Raw genomic sequence first — 24,302 nt, forward strand, 5'->3', positions numbered from 1 at the left:
CGCGTGGTCTGTCTGCTTTTCAGCATGGCTAAAGTAAACCCATTATAGAACATTCCTATCTTTCCTAGATCGCTCCCTTCCTGTTTCAGTCTAGCCTACATTTAGCAGTTTTACTGTTTAAAAATGCTGTCTCCTATGGTCTCTTAATCTCTATTCTCTCCATCTTGCACCTGGCTCCCCAGCAGCATGCCAGACAGCATTTCTGCACCAGTGCTGGTGGTGTGAGGGTATTCTCCTCTGTCTGTCCATGCTTCTTTTTCCCCTTCCTAGGGAAGAAATGAATGGGAGGGCACAAGAAGGTGGAAGCATGGAGTCGAACCCCACTTCTTTGGAGTGTGTGTCCAATCAGATCGCAGGGCCTCAAAGCTGCAAACCAAAGCCACAGTTCTCTCACACCCTGGAAGAAAAGCTGCAGGCTTGCGGTCCAGCCACAGACACGCACCACATCCTAGGACCATTCTCACAGTGGGATGAAAGTTCTCATGGTGATTGTAGGCTACACGAGAATTACACAAAATCCGTAAATTGAAGTTCTTGGCCTTTAGGAGGTGATTAGGTTCGGATGAGGTCATGAAGGTGTCATCATGATGAAAGAGGAGGAGACTGGCGCTCATTCTGCCCCCACCTTTCAAACCAAGCAGAGAGCCCTTAGCAACAAGTGCATTGGTCACCCTCTTGCACTTTCCAGTCTGCAAAACTGTGAGAAATAAATGCATGTTGCCAAAGCCACCTGCCCATGGTGTTTCATTATGGCAGCCAGAGGTATGACAGGGATCCAGGTCCCTCTCTCTCTAACGGAGATAAATTATGTCTTTTTTATCTATTCTTCTTCTTTTCTTTCTCCATCTTTGGAAAAGAGCTAATAAGTAAAGAACACTATCAATGATTTATCAGAAGTCCAAGTTTCTGGTTAAGTCCTGGTAAGTCAGCTCCACTTGATTAAAAAAACTCCCAGCAGATTGGTGGCACGTGATCCTGGGTGGGTGTGGAGGAGTGATCTTGGGTGCAATACACAGTCCTTTGCTGACATTGTGCCCATGCCGTGCTTCCCAGCTGCCATGAACTATGCACCTTTACTCCACCACATAGTTTAAAGGCCAGGCCAGCCTGACACTCTCTTGGCCTCTCATTTGGATACAGCCTCTGTATCCAATTCTTTCACCTTCTCCTCTCTAGCAAAACTCCCTGGAGTGGGCTTTCTGGCTGCAGGTGGCACTGGCCAGTATGGGCAACAGGACACAGGGGCTAAGGGTGAGGGGTCAAAGAGCAGAAGCAGTTACTTCTACCTGCAGTGTCACTGCTGCCTGGCGGGTCCCTGCTGGTCCCTGACGCCAGCCCCATGCTGGTAGAGGATGCAGCCTGATCTTGTAATTGAACACTCTGTCCTAGCTACTGTTACATCCCAGATTGAAAACAGAAAAAATACACAGTAACCACATTGAAAAGTTGGCTCTGCCCCACCTGCCCTTTGCTTTCTGTGCGAAACGGGGGCAGAGGTCAGTTTAATGTCAGAGGACGGCCGGGTAAGGAGACTGTGGCCTTCTGTGACAGTGAGCAGCCCCCACCTTCTTCCCCCGAGCTGTGCCTTCTCATTCCTTGACTGGGATGTGGGATACTTCCCACTGCAAAGACAAAGTCTGCAGTGACATCGTTTCATTGACTTTGTGTAATCCTATTTGGGGTTGTGTAGATGTTTTCCCAGCAGAAGCATAATGTTTTATGCTCACATTCACTTGGAAAGGGAGAGGGACACAGCAGACCGGCTCAGTCTGCCTTCTCTTTTGAAATGCAATGTGTCACCTGCTCCTGACTTTACAGAGTCCAATAGAAAGAGCCTTCCAAGAGGTACTGACCCTGGACATGGGTCAGTCCAGAGTCACTCATTGAGAGGAATGGGATCTCGGTGCGTGAGATGATCCCAATCCTATCCTCAGAGCATACTAGGAGAGCTGAACACACGATTCACACAGGAAGGGATTGCAGGATTGCAACAGGGTATCAGCACAGAGACAGGAATGCAGCCCCCACCCGCTTGGCATACCCACTGTAAATGCACCATTTGCTACCTTCCAATGATGCTGCTGGTGGCAAAAATGAGGTCATGAGTGCCTGCAAGTGATTTTGCCAGAAAGGAGCCCCTCTTGAAATGGTAGGCTCCCTGCACAGTCTCTTCCTGGACCAGCAAAACTCAAAGAAGCAAAATCCCCTCCTGAATGTGGACACTGAGGCCCAGAGAGCCTGACTCCTCTCTGCCTTAGAAGGCAGTTTTGCTATAAGAGCTGCTGGAGGATCCCCTCCTCTCTTCTAATACCCTGGCATGTGAGGGGAGAGCCAACAGACAAAGAAGCCTTCTCCTTTTCTCCATTCCCTTTTTGGTTCCCTAGCCCAACTTGTGGGGATAAAGCTCTCAGATTTGTTGGACTGCACATAGGTGTGGAAGGTGCTTGTTCTTAGGAATGGAACAAATGCTGTTTAGGTCCCAGGAGCATCCAGCACAGACAGGGAATTGGACATGAGCAGAGAGGAATCCACTGTGGTTTCAGACATCTGTAGCCACACAAACTCCCAGCCTCCAAGCAGAGATTCAGCCTCTCTGCTGGTCCTTTGCCGGCTGAGGCACGAATTCTGGCAAATCTGGCTCTCAGGCCCCCTCTGTGAGCGAGCTGTGCAATAGCACCCTGCAGACCAACTGTGCCTGCCAGGCTGGGAAGGGCCTGCATTCTGGGGGGCCTTCAGGGACTGTGGAGGTGCTCGAGGTCACCTCTGGCCATCTCTAAGCATTCAGGAGTGGTATGGCCACCTAGGGGAGGAGAGCTGCTCACCTCTGTGCTGCTGGTCCCCAATCCCTTCCAAAGACAAATCAGCCAGCCAGTGGGGGTTCAGCCTGCCAGGAAGCTCAGGCTGCCTGCAGAAAAGTCACAAAATATTGTTTGAATTAGGTCGCTGAATGGACTGAGGGAAGGAGGGCTAGCCTTTCATCCACTGTCAAAACATGCCCACAAGCTCTTTCTTCGGAATATCTGCAGTGGCTGTATCCCTTCAGCAGCAATAGGAAGGGGTGCCTTGGGGGGAAGCAATAGGGGCCAGCAGAGCTCTGGAAGTCTGTAAGGGCGAGCCTCAAACTTCAAGGGTCACAAACAGGAGGCAGCAGGGTCAGAGGCACACTGTGCAGGACTCCTTGGAGGCCAGAAGGGAGAAATCAGAGAGGAAATGAACTTTTGAATGAAGAAAATGCTTTAATATGTCAATAATGTACGCCTTTTATGCCAACATTGTCACAAAATGTGATTTTTAATACTTTCAGTGGAGGGTGGGGGTACAGAAAGCCAAAGGCTCCTGGTCCAGCCTGGAAAAGTTTAATTGGGCCCAGCATACGGGGGCTCAGCTCCGGACCTCTGCTCTCTCACCTGGGCTTCTGGGAGGACGGACACCTCCAAGGTCTGGCCTTATTTATTTATTTATTCGCTTATTGTCGCCCCTGCTCATATCTCCCTCAGAAGAAGTAGAAAAAAGGGATGCAAGGGCCATGACACCGCCCCCACTGTGCCAGTCCTAAGTCTCAAGCCTCCCTTCAGTCTTGCTCTGTGCCCTGAGCAACTCCAGACTTTGGAGAGTCTGACCTAAGAAGGGGGAACTGGAGCCAACCCAGCTTTCGGAACCCTCATCTCTGGGCCTCAGCCAGTCACTCAAGTCCAGGAGCGTGCTGGGAGCTCCAGGCTTCCCGGCGGCCTTTGTGTGCGGGGTGTCTGGGGGAGGAAGGCACTGGCGGGGGGAAGCCGAGGCGCCCCCCCTCCCCCGCGCCCCATCTCCCCATCCACCCCGGCACACGCACGCGGCTGGCTCCGCTGCCCTCCGGCGGTCCGGCGACGCTGGGCGCCCGTGGCCGCGCACACGGACGCTGGGGCCGCGGGGCTCGCTCCCGGGCCTGGCTCCGGGCCCCGCCGCCGCCCCCTCGCGGCGCGCAGGCTGCTCTCCAGTCGCGGCCACGGGGTAGCGCTCAGCCCCCCTCTCCGCGTCCCCGCCTCCGCCTCCGCCGCGCTCGTCCCCGGCTCGCGCTGCCCCCGCAGCTCCGGCTCGGCGCAGGCAGGAGTGGCTCTCTGGACGCCGAGCCGCGACAGCAAGCGGAGGGCAGCGGGCTCGCGAGCGGCGGCAGCGACCGCGGTGGGCGGAGGCGGCGCGGCCGAGGCGCTGGGGCGGCCGCCGCCGCTCCGGCCGGCGCAGTCGGCAAACGCCGGGCGGCCGAGGGGCCCCGAGTCCTCGGAGCCGGGGCTGCCTGTCGGGCTCTCCGTGCGTCTTGCCTAGAGCTCCGAGCGGGGCGCGACGGAGGGCAGAGCCGCGAGTCTGCGTCCTCTCGCCGGCAGGAGGCTCAGCGCCGAAGCGCCGGCTTCAGCCCGGGGCGCCGAGCCCGGCATCCGCCCCCGCCAGCCGGCAGCCGGCGCAGACATGGGCGCGCGGGATTGCGCGCCGGGCCGCGGGATCCGCAAAGTTTGCTAGCCGGCTGGGCGCGCAGCCGAGGGCGCAACCGGGAATCGGGGTGTGGAGCGGCGCCTGCGGATTCGGCGTGAGGGCTGCGGAGCCGAGAGGGGAGGCTCGGCCCCGCCAGATGCCGCCCGCAAAGTTGAAGAGAAGAAAACTTCGGCTCCAGGGAGATTCGGACCTAATGCTCACCTCGCCCCCCAAGCCACGCAACCCTGAAAGAAGCCCTGCACCCTCGCCCACCTCCGTGCTCGACTCGGAACAGGTCCCCGGGGCAGGGCGCGGGGGACCGCGGTGACTGCGTCGGCCGGGAGAACCCAGCCAGGGGGCGGGGAGGGCCAGGGGGCGGGCAACGTGGCCACGGAGGAAGTTTCCTGAAGTTGTCCGCTTATTCCGGAGCCCGGCCAGCGACCTGGCGGGATCGCGGAGGCCGCCCTGCCTGGGAGAAGTAGAAGTTGGGGTGCTAGGGGAGGAGGCTTTCCGAGCCCGAGAGGCAGACTTTGCCGCTTTTTCTTTGCTCTCCCTTCGCCTTCCGGGCGCGCTGCCGGGATTGGACTTGGATAGCAAAGGAGGAGGAGGAAGAATTGGGGTCGCCAGTGCCGCTTCTCTGAGCACGGCAAACCCAAGCCCGGGACTCAGAGCTGCGTGACTGTCTCTCGGGACGAAGCTGCGGGCGGGGTACCGGACCCCAGTAGGATTATAAAGCAGCGCGGAGGAGGACAGGATCCCGGAGGACACCCCCTCCTGACTGGACACCATGTGGAGTCTGCTCCTCTGGACTTTGCTGGCTGTACATCAGATTCGCGTGATCCGAGCCCAAGGTAGGGCACGGGGGCCAGCCCCGCGAAGGGCTGGGGAGAAGTCGGAGGAAGGGTGGTGCCGAGACGCCAGGCGCAGCCTTGGCAGAGTCCTCCCCTGGGAGTTTCGATAATCCCCACCACCAACACCATCACCGAGTTTTGGGGACTCTCTTTCAGGCAGGGCAGCCTCTCTGAGACTTGTGGCTTCTGACTGTGGAAAGTGGGGGTCCCCTTGGGAGGCTGGGAAGAGCTGGGGGTGAGGTGGGAGGGGCCGCCACCACCCCCAGGCCGCTGGGGATACCTTCGGGCAGGGGGTGGGGGAGCGTTCAGTGCCCAGCTGCACATCCGGCTCCTCTGGGTTCCCCAGGCCGGGCTCCTGGTTCCTGTTGAGCAAGGCCTTCTTGTCTTAAAGGCTGGGGCGAAGGATGGAGAGCGCTCTCGCTGGCTGGGTCGCCCCAGGAGGGTACTCGCCCTGCTTTGCCACGTACTGAGCCCGCGCAGCCCGGCTGCCTGGCTGGGAGTGCTTTGCTGCGTGGGCCTGGAGCCAGGCGCGGGTGCAACCTCAGACCCTTGGGAGGTGGGAGTGGTGCCCCGGGAGGGTCTGAGGCATCCCTCAGGTCACGCCAGACACACCCCGCATCCCGCCTCTGCCTCCAGCCTTCACTAGTCCTGGATTGTCTTTCCTGCTTACTGTGTGACCTGTGGCTGCGTGAAGCAGTCTGCCGGTGCAGAGCTGGGTTTCAGGTGGGAATGCTGGAAAGGAGAAGGGGTCATCGCTACATCTTCCTTCCGAAGGTAGACGTCCAAACGTCTGCCCACACCTCTGGAGAGCCCTAGAAGGGCAGGGCGGCTGTACCCGTGCTTCCTGCCTTTGGGGTTCTCCTATCCACTTGGTGGTGCCCGCGACGTCTGAGCGGCGCCTGCTGGGGGCGAGCAAAGCGAAGTCTGGGTTGAAGCTCCACACTCTGGAGCTCAGCCTTGCCTCTTCCAGACTCTGGAGGGGCCTGGCCCACCTGGGGGCGTTGGACTGTGGGGCTACAACCCGAACAAGGCCCCACTCCATCTCCGGGGTCTCAAAGCCTGCGCGAGAAAAGGGACCCCAGTGCCCCCAGAGTCAGGCAAGTCCAAGAGCCAAGATGAGAGATTAAAATGACCCACTGTTGCTCGAAAGAGTTGAGGGAATGATTTTACGAGATAATTTAGGTAAAAGCACTTCGAAATTTTGTAATGAGCTCCATAAATGTAAGGTAATAAAAGTTATTATTTTTATGATCATCATAAAATCTTCCAGCAGGCAAGGACCTCAGAGGTCATCTTATTCTAATAGCCATTTAACAGATAGGGAAACTGAGGCCCCATGGCATTGAGTTACCCTAGATCACTGAGTAATCTGGTGTGAGAGTCAGGAGGGGGGCCAGATGAGTTCTGAGCCACTCTCCTAGGTACCAGGGTCAGCTGCAGCTGGGATCTTCGTCTGGGGGCTCCTCTTTAGTGGGGGTTCCAGGAAAACGAGATGCTGGAAGAATAGAAATGAGCTATAGTCCATTCTGAAGCCCTTCATGGGTTTATTCTGAGATTTCCATGACTTTACTACCCAAACACCAAGAGACAAGGCAGGGCCCTGGGACTGGGCCCTTCTAGCTTCATGACCACACAAACTCCATGAAAGAACTAGCTTCCCTGGACAAGTGGCTCACCAATGCTTGCTATACCCTGGACTGGGTCCTTAAGGAGTCCCCAGGGCAACTGGTGGTCCTTCTTTCATGGTTTTAATATCCTTTCCTGTCTTCCCTTCCTCCACACTTTCTCCATCCACCAGAGGCCAAGATCCCACCTGTCTTGCTAAAGTTAAGGCCAGGCTGCCTACTGTCTCTGCCCTTCTTGCTCGGGAGGGGCCGCACCTGTCAGCAACAGAGAAGGTTGCTGATGGATGCATTCTCTCTGGCTTCTCCTGTTTGCTGCCTTTTTGAGTGTCAGGCTACCCAGGGCCCCTGCTGCTCTGTTTGTGCTCTCTGGCTCTGAGAATGTTTGTCTGCCAGCATCGGCCGCCTCCTTCCATTTGTCTTCCAGGCGGCAAACCCTGCACAGCATTATGGGAATGCAGTTTCTGTCCAGGCTTGGAGGCAAGACTGGGTTTATGTGAGGGCTGGGCTTCGGGCACAGGGGTTATCAGCTTTGGGTTTAGAGAGTGAGTTTCTTCCAGTCTGAAGCCATCATCACCTGGTTATACTGAAAGACACACTTGAACCCTTTAAATTCCCCACAATCTGATGTCAAATGGTTCAAACTCATTTCCCGAGTGAAGGTCAGTGACATAGAACAAGCTTTGGCTTTGGCAGCAGAATGGACAGGAGGCCATTGTGATCTGGCTTCATGGCCTAACTGCAGAGAGGTCTTAGCAGAGCTCTCAGCTGCTCAGAGCCTTGGCTTCCTCATCCATACTTCCCTCATCCTTATCTGTATATTGGGTAAAGTAGTGACCCTGTTACAGAGTTCCCAGGAGGCTGGAGACATTCCCAGGGAGGCACCAGCTAAGGGTCCCCCATAGAAGGTGCTTCCTACTTGGGTTGACACTAAGCCAGGGACCCAGAAAGGTGCCTTGATACCACCAATAAGAACTTGAATTCCTGGAGGTTTCTTAACTTCCTTCCTTGATGACCTCAGTGTGTTGTAGAATGGCCCTTACCCTCTGAGCTCCCAGGGAACAGGTAACAATGCAGGTTCACCAGCTCCCTCCCGGGCAATAGGACTCCACATTTCACCAAGTGCACCATGCTTGTAAGCTTGATAGCTGCAGGAGGTCATTCCGGCAGGCATGAGAGGCTGGGAGGACGGTGGCCAGCTGGTCCAGGAGGTTCTTTCAAGAGAACCATGCGTGAGGCAACGTGAACCAGGCGGTGGGGAAACCGTGACAAAAGCCTGAAGGCTTTAGCTTGAGACTCCTAGAGGGCTCCAAAGGGAGAAAGCGTAGTTCAGGGAGCCAACCACAACAAAAGCCAGACAGCACTAGAGGGAGCGGGATGAAAGTTTAATTACATGGTGTGGCTAAGCTGTAATTATTAATTACTGACAGCAAAAAATAACTTATTGATCAGGACCTCTTGCTAATTACCAGGAGGCCCAATGTCGTGCTTGCCTGGGGCTCAGTTGTCAAAAGCCCCACAGCAGAGTGGGATGGGGGTGTCCCTGCTCCTCCACCCCCTCCTCCCATGTCCCTGTCTCCTTCACCCTATGTACCCCGAGGCCTCAGCTGGAGCGTCTCAAATGTTCTTCATGTGCTCAGATGAGCAGTCACGCTTGGAGGCTGCAGAGGCTCCCCTTGTCTGGGCCGAAGCGTTGGGACCCCACCCAGGATCATGCAGACAGCCTGCATCTACCTCAGAAACTCTCCTTTCCGTGCATTTGTTCAGCAAATATTTATTGACTGGCTCTCCCCTATGTCCTCTGCTGGGTGGCCGGAGTAGGGGCCAGGAACCTTGTTCCATCAGGATAGGGAGGCTGGGAAAGAGGCCAGACTCTTTACAGCAGACCTCTGTTTAAACAGTGCCTCAGTGACCGCCCATTGGATGATGTGTTTTAACTGCATATTGGTGAGCATTTGACCTTGGACACTCTCACACACAGTTGGGCTCTAAGCTAATGTGAGGGACAGTGGGCTTGTTCTCTGTCCTCGGAACTGGTGGCATCATTGTATTAGATTTGAAAGACACATGAAAAGTCATCTAGAGCTTCCTCTGCCCAGAAACCTGGACAAAAGGCCATCTGGTCTGCTTGCATATCCTTGGTAATAGAGAGATCACTACCTCTTGCAAATGGTTGTTAAATAGTTATGTGTTATGTTGGTGAAGATGTTTGCCTCTTTAGGGCTGATTATCCTAGAATTTGATTGAAAGGATCCTTTGATTGGCTGCAAACTCTTTCCTCATCCCTCCCAAATCCCGGGCCCTCGGGAAATCAGGAGACTAGAGTAGGAATGGAGGCTGGGAGTCCGTGTGCTGCCTGTGGGATTTCCACCCCAGGGAGCATGTTGCTGCAGACAGCCCTGGAGCTGCCTACAGCGGTGGGAATTAGTCATCATCATAATTTGGGGCCTCAGGATGCCAATAGCAACAAATGGGCCCCGCTGCCTGCCGCCGGCAGCCCACAGTCTGTAATGGAAAGGAAAATAAGCCGTTTGCCGAGATGTCCTGGGTTCCTTCCCACCATCCCAGTTCCTGCTGTCCACAGTGTGGGAGAAGGCAGGACCAGGGAGCTTTGCTGGGTGAGGGACAGTCCTGGGATGCTTGGGACTCTGGGGACAAGGAAACAGCGAAGTGGCTAAACCTACCCATCAGACTCCCTGGTCAGGAGTGTGGGCCAGCGCAACCCTAGCCGAGCTCAGAGCGCTGGCCAGGCCTTCCTCCTTCTGAGGTAAGAGGTCTCAGGAGGGCAGTCGTGCCTAGCCTGGATTTAGCTTCTGTTAGTCCTGCCTCTACCTCTGTACAGTACTGAGCTGAGGCTCAGTTTCTTCATCTGTAAAACAAGGAAACCAAAATATTTGCTGAACAGATGCACGGAAAGGAGAGTTTCTGAGGAGGAGGAGCACAAGATCTGGAGGTGGTGTCTGCCTGTGCTTTTGAGATACACAGGGTCCTTGACTGATGCCAAGGGAAAGAAGACCCTGCATCGGCACTGAACTACCTTCGCCCCTCTGTTTCCCTGCTGCCTGTTAGCCAGAAGTGATTGAATGGTCCCACCCAGTGGCAAGGGTTCTGGGCATGAGAGCTGGGACTCAGATACTGGCGACGGCCAGTATTCCCACACAGCCACAGAGGAGCTCTGTGGTCTCTACATTTCCTAGAGAATTTCTTTATATGAAATGGCATCATCTCAAAGGCAGGCCCACAGCCTCCTGTGCTATTACTTTCCTGGGTTTTTTTGTTCTCCTCTCGAAGCTGTGGAGAAGTGGTATATATACAGTGATCAGGACCCTGGATTTGGACCAAAGTTGGTGTAAGCTGTGTCACTTGGGCCACTCACAGTCAAGTCACTTAATATTCTTGATGCCCACATCCTTGTCTGTAAAACCAGGATCATAACTTTATGAGGCCTAAGTGAGATAGTATAAATCAAGCACTTAGCATGGAGCTGACATGTCATAAGCACCTAATAAATTAATTAAATGATGTTTAGACAGCCATGCATTCTTTAATGACAGGGATGCAGTTTGAGGACTGCATCATTAGGCAATTTCATTGTTGCATGAACACTATAGAATCTACTTGCACAGATTAAGATGGCTACGATGTCTCTAGGCCTGTCATCTTACGGACCTCTGTTGCAAACATCATCTGTGGGTGACCACATGTCATTGTGTGACATATTACTGCACTCTGTTTGTCTCTCCCAGTGGTCTTAAGATAGGATCTCAGGTCACAAATCGCTCTTCCTCCTGGTATCTTTACTCTGTTTCACCTACATCTTCTTTGTACGCCTCTTTCTTTTGCTTCTGTCTTTCTCCCCACCCTACAGCTTGCCTTGGAGGTGCAGTTCTGCTTGTCAGACACATCTTTGTGCATGATAACTGTTACCCGCCTCATCCCCTGCACCGACTCCAATATGGAGGTACACTGAGGCTTAGAGGGATGAATTGGCCCAGGGCCTTGAACTGGGAAGTCAAAGTGTCAGGATGAATCCAGGGCTCCATGATGCCAGCGCCGGTCCTCTTCCCACCACTCCGGGCTACGCTCTTCCTCCCTGGCTTCCAGTTATATCTTCTCAGAGAGTGATGCCCATTCACCCCTGAGATCCCAGATCACTCTGCGATTCCAGCCTAGGCTCACCGAGGGAGGCAGTAGAGTTGGAAGTAAGTCCTGAGTTTCTGCTTCCTCGTCCTGATCTAAGTTCAGGTTTCCAAACTGGACATGTTCTTACAGGGCCCCTGTAAGAACAGGGGAAGAATGCCAGCAGCCTTCTCTCCTCCTTCCTCCCCTCCTTTTCCTGAGGTTGTCCCTTTAAAGAGTCTCCATCTGACCACTTGGGACATTTATGACTGGCTTGCCAGAGACCGAGATGACCAAGAATCTTCTAAACTGAATGGGGTAAGGGTGCGGAAGGGAGGGGAAAAGAAAGGCAATTAAAGTTTGATGCCACTAGGAAGCTATTAGTGACCCAGAGGGGCCATGAAATTTTGATGATGTGATAATCCTGAGGGAAGAAGTATTTTCTATATTGTGGCTCATCTAGGGAAGTCAGCTTCTGGGGTGGACACTGGCAACTCTCTTGAGGCCTTCCAGAGCAAGGATTTTGGAAACCTCCCTTGGAGCCCTCTGGAAATGAAAAGCAGGGAGGTAGTTGACTGACAGGATCAGGCTAGGTTGCTGTGGCTTAATGCCAGTTCATGGTGCACCTGGCACAGATAATTCATTCTCTGCTGTAAACCATGGGAACCAAGGCAAAATATAACATCAGAGGGCCCAAGAAGGATGGCATTGCCAAAGAGTCTGCGATGTGGACAGCTCTGTGGGCTCAAGTCCTGTGTATCACTTAGTGTCTGGATGACCCTGGATGAGGTACCCAGCTTGTGTGTACCCGTTTCTTCACTTGTAAAGTGGGGATAACAGTCCCTCTTCCTTCATGGGGTTGTGACTTGGTTTCATGCTAAGCTCTTAGGACAGTCCCCAGTATGCGGGAAGAACTGGATAAGTACTGCTGTGTTGTTGTCGTTATTATCTTCATCCTGGTGGCCAGGAACCAAGGCCAGCGTCAGGTTTGCCATTTGGGTGTTGCCTGGCCTCTCCAGACTTTATTTCCTTCATAAACCTCCAGTGGTACCCAAACTTCTGCTACTAGAAATTTAGTTAGTAGGTTAAGAAATCTGTCTCTAGCTTAAATATTCAGAAATATGCCACAGAGAACTCACAAATTAAGCTGTTATCAGCTGTTCAGGCATCAAATTGAATGTTTTTAGTAGATCCTCTCATAAAACCTAAAATTCACAAGGGCAGCTTTCACAGGTATAGCATTTGCTCTTTAGTTCGAATTTATAATGGTGGTTGATCCGAAAATATTAATGCTAATAATAACATTGAAGTTCACAAACAGCTACTTACCAAGGTCCCTTGATTTGTAAGAAAAAGACAGTGGGTGCCTGCAGCTGCTTCTCAGGCCGTTGTTTGGATCTGGACCACCCTACCTTCAGCAGCAGCCAATTATGCTTCCTTGGCCACAAGCTGAAGGTGGTTGGGTGTGGTCTCATTTGAGACCCTCGCTTCTGTGGGCGTGGTGGCCGTGCTGGCCTCTGCTTTTTAACACAACTCCAAGTCCGCCCCATCTGCCTGTGCATAGGCCACAGCCACAGTCCCGAGTGCTAACCCTTGTCATGTCGCCCCTGCTCAGAGACCTCCAGTGACTTTTTCACAGCTGTGTGTAGACACCAAGCCCACCCCAGGCCCTGTGCACCACTGAAATCTCACCCACCTGCCCCTGTACCCAGAGGACACCCTTTCTCTTCTTCGATCCACAGGGATTCCTTGTTTTCTTCCGCTGACCTTGATCCCGTCCCACCCCCATAGCCAGCCTAGACTCCACCAGCCAGAACAGCTCCCAAAGACTCCGTGCTCCCAAGACACCAATGGCCGGGTGCCTCGTTTGGCACTTGGCCTCATTGATTGTAAATGATCTTGGAATGTGCAAATGAGACTGATTTCTTTAATTATAAACTCCTTGAGTTTAGATAATAACCCTTCATCAGCAGGGATCGAGGTATCACACATCAATTATTTTTCTCAATTAATGAACTTGACTCTTTAAAGAAAGGTGCTGTCAGGGGTAAGAGTGCGATGCAGTGCTGGGCCCAGAGGCAACAATCGAGATTGTCATGGGGTCCCTTGAATCAGGTCTTTAGCCCAGGTGACTGAAGGGTCCTCCTTGGGATAGCATGGGAGTATTGAGACAGCACGTGTAAAGTCTTCCACGGGGACTCTAATGGTGAAGGGTCGGCGTGTGGCTGGGGAGTTGGCTGTGTGGCCTGAAGCTGCCTGCTTTCCATCCTCATGACTGTTCCTTTCTCCTGTTTCAGTTTTTAAATCTATGGAAATTTGCATTCTACTCCGTAGTCTATCTGAAGTCTGTCTTAACACAGAAAGTACATTTTAAACCAATCAATGCTGCTGGAAGATGTAGTGTGGACTCCCCTTGGCTTCCTGGACCCCCTAGGATATATGTTTAAACCAGCTTTGAAAAACTTGAAAGAGAGACAGAGAGCGAGAGACCAACCATTTGTGTTTAAAATTTTCTGTGATGTTTTCTATATATTCCCGCCTTCTAGGTCTGCATATTCATCAGCCATGACTACTCTAAGGTGATGTCTTCAAGGGTGGCAGGTGTGAGCCTAAGGCTGTCATTCCCCACCCCCACCCCAGATGCTGCTGCTGCTGCTTGGATTGTGGGTGTTTCCAGGTTCTTCTTCAGCTTCCCCCAGTCTGTGTGTTCCTTATTGTTGGAGGGCCTGTCTCCTGGCCTATCCTGCCTCCTTCTGATTTGGACTGGACAACCCATCAGCATGGCCCACTGAGCCACATTTGAAAGCACACTGGGGCAGGCACTGAGTGAGGGCCTTACTCTCCTTAGGGAAGCGCTGGGGTCACTGTCCCACTACAGGGCTACTTTTCATTTAGATGTACAGGTGCTTCAGAAGAGCTGTGGTTACTGGATATGGTGGACAGATCGTAAGCAGTGGCCTGGGAAGGACCCTACCTGATTCATTGTGTCTTTCTTACATGTCAGATGACCTTGGCTAGTTACTGTTGCGTGTTTCTGAACTTCCATGCTAATAATAGCAAATCTAGTCTTTTCTAGTCAACCTCCTTCATAAGTTGGGGTAAAGGGCAAGTGGGATGTCTATGAAAGATGCTCACACAAATTTGAGGTTTTATGAGACAATCCAGTAAAAGTGCTCACTGTAAGGTCTAATGGATGATAATAGCTTAATATGTTCCTTCTCTGTGACATACTAGCATTTATCTTTTAAAAGAGACCCCCATCTTCCAGCAACACAGGGCCTTTGCATGCCTGTGGCTGTTCCAAGTACCTAGTTCTGCTCGGATAGCACTAGCTCGGTGTTCTTGATTGGGTTCAGTCACCTCAAAATGCCTTTTGAAGCTCTTATACTGCAGAAACCAGGCCCTAGAGCATCCATCAGCCTCCAGCAGCCAGACTGACCATCACTACTGGTTCTTCTGTACTTGCTTAATGACTTAGGACCGATAAGTGCCCTCTGTCATGGGACAATGCCCAGCCCTTAGGCCTCATTGCCCCGTCAGTCCTGCAGTGGTCTCCCTGTGGGCAGTACATACCCTGACTTTGGCCAGTGCTAGCTGGCGCATCCTTGTGATCCATGACCTTCCCATTGGGACCCCTTTTCCCTGCCTCAGTGACAAGTCTGCAAGTGGGGATGGGGGCGGGCAGGCCACCGTAGGCCAGTGCTACTGAGGAGGGCCAAGGGGAGTTCCTCATTAGCTCTGCTCCAAGCTCATTATCAGTCTGCGCATCACTGGGTGAGAAATGGCTGTCGTCAGGACAGTAATAAATACGCTGCTGTCAGTGTTGATGTGATTGCACTAATGAAGAGAAATCAGCCACCAAGAGAGGAGATGCTGCTGGCTGTGGCTTCGGGTGGCTAGAGAGCTCCGTCCACGCTGTTCTCCTCCACTCCAGGAGGGGAAAGAGGCCTAGATGTGGGGAGAGAGATGGGAAATGTTGGCATTTAACCCTTTCCTCTTAAGGACGTGGTGAGTAAAAAACCTAGAAGATACTGGAAACTATTAGGAAAGAGGAACAGGCTTCAGTCCTGGGAGGATACAGGAGGATATGCAAAGGGGTTCCTGGGTTTCAGCTTGGGCCTAGGCTGAGGCAAGCGGGACCAGTTGATGGACAGTGGTGCTTTTGATGGCTCAGCCACCCTCTCGAGCCCTGGTTCCAGAGCAGCCCCACAGGAAGGCGTGGGGAGGAACATAAGGCCCATTGTTCCAGTCACCAGCCTGCCACCTCGCTGGCAATGTTAGAACGTATTGTATCTCCCAGGGACCCAGAATGCCTCACACCAGGGTGCAGGAAGCTGCCTTGGCTCCAGCATCTCCTCATCTCTGCTAGGGAAGGGCCTGAAAAGCATTGGGCTGAGGGTCCATGCAAGGCCAGTGTGTGACTCTGAGATGCTAGCGGGTGGACACAGGGGAGGAGGCTCAGATTTATTATACCGGGCCTTGGGGGACCTGGGGACTAAAGGAGGTACATTCCTAGGGCCTAGGTGTCACCAGGTAATGGAGTGAGAAGGACAGGGGTGAGTGCTGGGTGTTCACGTTGAAGTCACATCACAGTTCTCTGGAGGCTTGTTAGAATTCAGATTCCCAGGCCTGGACCCCTCCCAACACTTCTTAAGCAGCAGACCCAGAGTAAGGCCAGGGAATTTGCATGTCTAAGAGGTTCCTAAATACTGCTAGTGTTGGCCACACTTAGGGACTGGCCTGTAAGTCTGACCCAATGGGGTGGCACGGTGATGGTGGGTTTAGTGCCTTCTGCCTCAGTGGACTCTATCTGCTCAGTTGATCAGCTCATGAGCTTAGCGTGGATTTGCCTGGGGGCTTGGCAGTGACTACCACTTACCCTGCTCTGAAAGTTCTTGCTCTTAATGTCTGTGTTGGTCAGTTTTCCATTTCCATAACAAAATACTTGAGATAACAGAATTGATAAAGGAAAAGGTTTGTTTGGCTCATGGGTTTGGAGATTTCAGGCCACTTGTCCCCATTGCCATGAGCCTCTGGCAGCACAGTATGTCATGACAGGAGTGTGTGGCAGAGGAGGCTGCTGACAGACACCCTGGAGTCTGGAAAGTGAAAAGAGAGAAGGAGCAGGTCCAGGGTCTCCTTCAAGGTCATGACTCCAGTGACCTAACTTCCTTCCACTAGGCTCTGCTTCTTCAAGGTTCCACTGTGTCTCAGCACCACAGGTTGGTGGCCAACTCTTTAGCACAGGGCCTTTGGGGAACACTATCCAAACCTTAGGCTATGCCCCTCTTTGAAATAGAAACAAGCTCACAGGATGGAGATCCTGGGAGAGAATGGCCACCAACTGATGCTCCTCAAGACTGAAGGGCAGCAAAAGCTATTTCTTCTCAAGTTTTTTTCAAGCGCCCCTCATGTGCCAGGTACAGTGCCAAGAGCCAGCAAAAACTGAGACAGGTCCCTGGTCTTGAGTTGTCCCCAGTCAGGGACAGGCAAAAAGCACATTGCCAGTCCTGAGGGACACTGAGAGAGGTTAGTGATCTGGAAGTCTGGAGGGTGACCTGAGAGTGCTGTCCCAGAGGGGACTTTGCAGAGTGAAAAGAAACACAGAAACTACATCCTGCAGGGTGGGAGGAGCCCTGTCTTCCCCAGGGAGCCCTGTGGGCTTTGTTCCATCGTTCCTGTTACCAAGCAGCCATTGCAGGTGGAAGAAATACATCTGGTCCTGACTACTGAGGTCAGATTGTGCTTGGCCACATCAGGTGGCTTCCCCAGACGTGCTCTCTGCCTGTGCTTGGACACCCTTGTTCCATCTTACACAGGCTATGCCAGCTTGAAGAGAGAAAAGCAAAAGAAAAAAATCCTGATGAATCATCCAAGCATGCACACGTGTGACGAGCAGACGCATTTGGGGGTTGTGGCTTCCTCCTCATCTTCTCTGGCTCCAGGTCCTAGAACCTCCTTAAGGGACAGTCAGTGAGCGAAAAATAAAGGGGAAACTTTAGAGAATCGCTCCAGAGGATTGTGAAGGGCATCCCTACTTTTGGAGAGAGCTGAGAAGGGCAAGTGTCGCCTTGCCCCCCACCCCACCCCCGGAAGGCTCCATTGGCTGAAGCTATGGGTCCTGTGGTTTTCTCCTTAGCTGGAAAACCATCTCAGGCATGGCTGTGATCTGTCTGGTCTCTCTTTCTCAGCTGCCTCCCCTACACAGGAATCTAAACTATGGAGCCCAATCACAAGGCAGAAATGAGAGGTGGGAGAGCTACAGGAGAAAGTGGAGGTGGGAATCCTGAGCCAAAGGAGCAGCAGGAGTCAGGCTCCAGGCCCAGACGTTCATCCAGGGAGGGGCAAGAACCAGCCACTCCGGTGAGGATTGGAAGAGGGGGCCCTGGTCTCCCTGGAGTGTTTGAATGTCCTTGCAGAGTCAGCAATCAGGAGGCAGCAGTGATGGCCTGGGGTAGGCTCCCATTTCCCTTCCCCGAGGCCTGGGGTGAAGCAGCTGTGGTTGAGGGGTGGTACTCCAACTCATCCAGACCTTCAGTTTAGACTCCCCTGTGCTGCCCCAACATGCCGATGAGCTGGGTTCAGTGACGCAATGCATCTCGGGGATGAGTGGCTTTTGGAGTCACCGAGAACTCAGAGCTCAGTGCCACAGTAGTTGAGCTTTTGCTTCCTGCTGGTTATCATTCCAAGTGCCTTCTGTGAATTTCTTCCTCTGACCCTCGCAACCAGAGAAGATGTGTTTTCCCCATTATATGAATCTAGAAACTGAGACCTAAAGAGCTCAGGTAACTTGAGTGAAGTCACGCAGCTTGTAAGTGGTGGGCTCAAGAGTGCAGGGCAGTGAACTCAGGGCCTGTGTTCTTCAGCTTTAGTTGTTCCAAGAGGCATGCTTGTCCTTCCTGCCACTAAACCATCTAGGCCATATTTCCATGGCTGCCCTAGAACTTGGCCTGACTCTGCCACTTACAGGCCAAATGTTATTCTGTCTGTTAAATGTGGGTTTAAAGCAAATAATGAAACTCATTCATACACCCAGTGTTGATGAGAAGACAGTCTGCTGTCATGTTTGGATCCAGACCCAGCACAGTGCCTGGGGGGGGGTAGTATTGTGTGAGTCTGAGGCCTCCTTTGGGAGTCCCGTCCTACCTGTGCCTGCTGGGCTCCCGACCTGTATGCTTGAGCCCCACAGCTTCCAGGTTCCCACAGAGAACAGTGCGCTGAGGGTACTCCTAGAACTCAGGTCTCCTGGAAGATACACCCTGGAACGTACCATCATCCTCCTCACTTCCACTATCAGCAGTGGCTCATGTTTGACCTAAGACGTGTCAATTGTGAGATATGCTGTGACATGGTGTACCCTGTAAAAAAGAAAGGAAAACAGTGTCATTCAATCCAAGCAAGATGGATTCAAATTCTAAAGATGTAAAAATATAAAAAAGAAAATGCATTTGGAGTGGGTGAAATACAGTAATAGCCTCTGCTTGTGTAATGCTTACCCATTGGTGGGCTCCGTTCTAAGTGCCCACGTGTATTAGTGTATCTACTACATACGACCCCACCATGAGTTTGGATGTGACCATGCTAGCAACCAAAAAGTGGGCCAGCTGAGTTGCTCCAGGAAAGGCAGGATGCTCCTTTTGTTCCTTATACTGAAGATTCCTCTTGGATCCTGCACCTGTGGCCAGCACTGAGCTCTGTTGGGTAGGCATGGGCAACCTAGAATAGAGAAAAGATCACTAGGTTAAGAGTCTATCACCAACATACTGAATGCTGACCCTCCGACCCCAGCACCATGGCTCCAAGTTCAAGGATAAGTCAGACCCACTGAGGGACTCCATTTCATAGATCAGGCTTGGGTGGTGACCCCAGGTTTGGCCCCAGGCCCCAGAGTACCCCTCTGTCCCCCACATACACTGGCTATGCTGGGCCTGAGGAAGTCTTGGTCCCCAGACTCCACATTCCTTCCTCCTGCCTAAAGCCAGCACCTGTATTCTGGGGACAGTGGCCCCAGAGGGTTGAATATCTGGCTTTAGTTCCTCTGCCCAGTGTGGGAGACTGATAGGGGTGACGGAGACAGGCAGCCTCCGCTCTTGAGTAGGGACTTCCAGACCAGGGCACTGCTTGGGAATGGATTTCAGTTGACTTTTTCTTTCCCCTTTGACCAATCCCAAAATGGAAGTGACGGCCTGGATCAGATTCCTCGGAGCCCCTGGGGACAAGCTGGCACAGCTGAACGGCATAGCTCCCACCCTTGGGGGCAGAGGTTTCCTTGGAGAGGCTGAGCTTCAGTGGCAGCTGGGCATCTCCTCCCTCCCCTGCCCAGCCCTGGCCAGCCAGTTGGCCTGTCACTGTAGACTGGGTGCGACAGGAGTCATGCTCACTCTGGGCTGTCATTTGGGGCCCTTAGTCCCCACTCCCAGCCTTCTGAAGTTGGTATTTGCAGGCTGTGGCCTCTGTGAGCATAGGGCTTGCACCAGCCTGCCCACCAGCCCAGCTGGCCCAGCGTGTGCTATGCAGTGATTTATCATGCAGTTAGTGAGTGGCTCCAGAGGGCCTCCACCCTGGTGTACACTCTCCAACCCACTGGCAAAACTGACATGAACTGCGTTCTTAAGGAAGGCCCAGTGCAAAATGCAAACGTGGGCCCTGTGCTGGAAAACTGTTAAGAAGTTCAAGAGGCCCCAGGCTCCGGCTCTGTAAAGCAGCAGCCAGCCACCTACGGCCCGTTTTCCTGCTTCGGTTCCCGTAGTCCAATTCTTTCCAGAGGCTGGCCAGACAAGGGTTTCTCTGGTCTCAGACCTCAAGAGTGGAGCAGAAGAATGGTGTAAGCTTAGAAACTTCTCTGTGAAGTTCTCCAGTTCTGCCCAGGAGGCCAGGGAATTCAGGGGCAAGGCTGGAAATTCCATGTCTTGGTGCCCGCCTGTCTAGTCCTGCCTGGTATGTGCTGCTGTCTCTGCCTCTTGCTTCCTACCTCAAGAGAGGCTGTGTACAAAATGCCAGATACTTCGCAGCCAGTACAACCTTCACAAGAATGCTGGTTAGGCTTTATTGCCAATGGCAGAGCCTTAACAAGATCCTGAGGCTCTTCCAAGCCTCAGTTTTGTCCTCTGTAAAATGGATAGCCACGTATATTGCTATGTTAGTTTCCGTTACTGTAACAAATCCCTGAGATAATCAACTACTAAAAGATTTATTTGGGGCCATAGTCTTAGCAGTTGCAGTCCATGACCAGTGGCCCCATTTCTTTTGGGCTTATGATGAGGCAGTGCATCAGGGCAGAGGGGTACGTGGCAGAGCAAAATTACTCTCCCCATCACCAGGAAGTGACAAAGAAAAAGAAGGGACAGAGTGTTGCAGCTTGTATCTAAATATTCCTCTAATATCAGAGGTGCCATGGTGTGATGCTGGGATTAAGAGCCTGATGTTGGGATTAAGGGTGCCCCAGCTTGGGTATGGGCGGCATGGCCCAAAGCGTGGGTAGCCTGGATGGAATGAAAGGCTTCACTGCTTTCTGCCTTCTCCCTGCCTGCCTGCCTGCCTGCCTGCCAGCGACTGTTCTCCTCTGTGATGCCCCTCTGCTATGCCAACCTGCATTGAATCCAGCTGACTATGGACTGAAACCTCTACAAACTGTGAGCTAAATAAACCTGTCCTCCCTTATCTTCTGGTTGCCAGGTACTTTGTCTTAGCAATGAGAAAAGTAACTAAGACACAAGGGTCCTCTAATCCCCTTTGAGAGCCCTGGCTCCAGTGACCTAGACACTCCCAGTAGACCCTGCCTCTGGAAGTTTCCATCAGTTCTAGTAGTGCTACCCTGGGAATGCATGGGCTACCGGGGGGCATTCGAGATCCAAACTACGTCACTCAGAAAATAGGAATCCTCTTAGATCTGTGTTCCTCCTTTCTGATTTAGGGCAACCCTGCAAAGCAGGATAGATTTTTCGTCTGTAATACTGTGGTTGTGTGGAGTGCCTGACACACAGTAGGTGCTCGGTAAATATGTCTTCCTTCTCGGCTTCATTACTACGTGTGTTATTCTGGTTGCAGCTTCCCTGAACCAAGCACAGGTTTCAGCTTTCTTGGTCCCTCCTCCTACCTCTGTCCTATGCACCATCAAACAGTAAGGGAATCCTGGGAGGAACCAGAGCGAGAGCTGCAGCCGTCCCATCCAGTCCTCCTTCTGCAAAGCAGCTCAGTGACCCTCTTGGTTAGTGGCATGTCTGCAGTGCTGTCTCCGATACAGGAAGGCGGGTATGAAGAGGAATCACCCTTAAATAAACAACCAAAAATTCTCCAGAGCCCAGCATATAAGATCTCTGTGGGAACTCATCACTTACTGAAGGGCAGTTCCCTGCAGTGTGGACCATTAAATACCAGGGGGGCCCACATGTGGGAGGGAGCTGAGCAGTTCAGGCCTGGGACCCTGAGGGCTCCGAGGTCCAGCTTCAGGCAGAGAGGCCGCCAGGCAACAGTCAGAAGCTAGCAGAGCTCTCCCTGCCCTATGCTCGCTTTTGCAGACCAGATAGGGAACTGAGTTATTTCAACTTTTCCCCTGACTCACCTCTTCCCTGCTGCTCCTTCCACCCCCTGAGGCTCTGGGCAGAGCTGGAATTCATATTCCTCTACCCAGCCAGTTAATGAGGTTTTCAGGGCAGAACCACTAAGCTGGTGGGGAGAGAGAGCTAGGATCCAGGAGCCAAACTGCCTCTGTGGCCTTAGGTAAGTGACTTAACCTCTCTGAGTCTCAGTTTCCCTGTCTGTAATTCAGGGATGATGGTAGTCACTGCATGGGGAAATAGTGAGGATAAGTACGTTACCACTTGTAACAACTCTTAAGAGTCAGAATAAAATAGAAAGCAGGGATCAGTTGAGGCAGGGATGCTTCGCTGTTTGGACATTGGCAAGGTCGTCAGATACTTGAATCGGCTGTGTCAAGCTACATAGCTCTTGGGTTGTGGGACTGCAGCGCGGGACAGAGGCTACTGCAAGGGGCGTAGGTTGCAAGTCAAGAACAGGACTGAGGAGGTGGAGGGTGGGGCCTGAGAACTCTGGAATGGCTAGGAAGAGTCTGAGGGGCAAGACCCTTGAATTACAAACTGGGGGCTTTGAAGTTCAAGGCCTCAAAGTTGAAAAGCAGAGCCAGCTCCAGCACTACTCATGAAGGTGGGGGCACCTTAGCATTGCTCTCTGGTCACCCTAAATGTTGAAGGGTCCCTGAGGTCTTCCTTGTGCCTTGGAAGGACTCTTCCGGTCCCAGCGTTGGAATGAGGCAGGGCAAGTCACCTCCCTCAGGTGAGGCAGTGGATGAGTTTCCATCTAGCACGGGTCACAGCTCCTCCTGTCTCTTGCTTTACTCAAATCCTAAACCAGGAGGAGGAGGAGGAGAGCAGAGACCATGAGGAGAAGGAAGACGGAGAGGAGAAAGTTTAAGAATGTTGCTCCTCTGCCTGAGCCAAGAAAACTTGTCCTGGATCTGAAAACATCTTCTGTTTCTGGAATCCAGAGGGGTCAAGCTGTAGATGAAGAGGAATCAGAGGGAGTAGAGGCCTCTGTGTCCTCATGGGGATCAGCGGGATGCACACATGGAAACCTCAGGGACATCAGAAGGGACCAGGTCCCACTTCCAATATGGGGTTGACTTTCCAGCTGATTGCTTGATTAGGGATCAAAAGAATATTTCCCCCTTCATTGACCTTTCTGCTCAGTGAGGAGGAGAGTACTTATCCCCATGGCAAGCAGGAAGGAGGCTAGGGAGAGCCTTCTCAAGTTTGGAAATGTGGGAGCTGGGAAAATCCTGTGTTCCTTTTTTCTTTTCATTTGCTGTCAAACACTATATGCGTCTTGGCGTGGCTTCCTTTGTGTTTTTCCTGTTTCGGACACTGAATCCTGAATCCGTGCATTGACATCTTTCACCAAATTTGGGGGACTGCCAGGTACTATTCCCTCAAATATTTTTTCAGCTCCATTGTCTCTTTCCTTCTTGGGCTTCATTAACACCTGCGTTAGATGTTTTGATGTTGTCCCACAGACCCTTATTCAGTTTTTTTTTTTCAATTTTTTTACTCTCCATTCTTCAGATTAGTAATGTCTATAGATAAAATTTCAAGTTTATTATTTGCTTTATTGTCTCTGTTCTCTTGTTAAGCTCATCCAGTGAAATGTTTTTTTTTTTTTTAATTTGGGGAGCATTACTATCTCTTTTTTTCTAAGTGTTTTTATTAGTACATGTTTGCAGTCCACACATTTTAAATTGTCGTGGGGAGTGGGTACCGGTAAGTAATACAACTTGCTTCCCTTTTATTTAATCCCCTTCCCCGTACTTCCCCTTCTCTTTCAGTGGATTTTTCATATTCATATATTTTATTTTCCAGTTCTGAAGTGTCATTCTAGAGATATACCACACACACACACACACACACACACACACACACACACTTTCTAGTTCTCTGAAGACATGTTATCATTCATGTACAACATATTGTCATTTATCTCATTGAATGTTGTTATAGTTGCTGCTTTAAAATTCATGTCTGCTAATTTCAACATCTAATCATCTCAATCAGTATCATCGATGGTCTCTTAATAGTGGGTCATATTCTCCTGGGTCTTTATGTGTGGATTACCTTTGCATGTACCTGTTATTACTGTGTCTAGATGCCCCTCCAAAGCCTCATGCAGTCATAGGTGAGGCTTCTTGGAAGGGGCTGGATATGGAGTGTGTGATGCTGGGATTGAGCGCGTGTGATTACTAAATTAATCCACTCATGGTTTGGCATAGTTTGGAGTAGGGCTAAGGGTGCCCCCACCCCGGGTGTAAATCCTACTCACCCCACAGATGGGTACCTTGAATATGACAAAGGGACAGAAGGAGAGCTACTGCTTGTTGCTTGCAGCTTGCTGCCTTTCTGGCTTCTGCCTTTTGCCTACCATGAACTGTTTCTCCTCTGCAATGCCCTCTGCCACACCCCCCTGCCTTGGAGCCAACCAGCTATGAACTGAAACTGCTGCAAACTGTGAGCCAACGAAACCTTTCCTCCTTTAACTTTGGGTGTCAGGTATTTTTCTCAGCAGTCAGGAAAGTAAGACAGGATTCTAGGCATTGTGATGTGTTACAGAGAGTCTAGATTCTGTTACATTTCTTTGAAATTTGTTAATTTTATATTTGCTTTAGTGGGAATTTACTTTGTTGGATTGCTTTCAACAAAGTAAGTAGTTTAAATTCCAGTTTAATCACTTTATCCTCAGCTGGGTTGCATGCATTCTT

At 51.9% G+C, this 24,302-nt stretch overlaps 1 protein-coding gene across 4 annotated transcripts in view; it reads left to right on the forward strand.

Moving 5' to 3' along the window:
* The first annotated feature begins 4,236 nt into the window (after positions 1-4,236).
* Sdk2 (sidekick cell adhesion molecule 2) overlaps positions 4,237-24,302 on the forward strand; it is a 257,497-nt gene continuing 237,431 nt past the window's right edge. For 2 of the 4 annotated variants that reach the window (XM_013147066.3, XM_003464866.5), the window contains exon 1: positions 4,241-5,297. In XM_013147066.3, coding sequence (XP_013002520.1) covers positions 5,234-5,297 — 64 coding nt within the window. In that variant the 5' untranslated portion in view covers positions 4,241-5,233. Of the gene's footprint in view, positions 5,298-24,302 lie in introns of all 4 variants that reach the window. The other 2 variants (XM_063242371.1, XM_013147067.3) reach the window with 2 other exon arrangements.

Source organism: Cavia porcellus, unplaced genomic scaffold (assembly GCF_034190915.1).
Source record: "Cavia porcellus strain 051 isolate PalLab524CR breed Dunkin Hartley unplaced genomic scaffold, mCavPor4.1 scaffold_32, whole genome shotgun sequence".
NCBI lineage: Eukaryota > Metazoa > Chordata > Mammalia > Rodentia > Caviidae > Cavia > Cavia porcellus.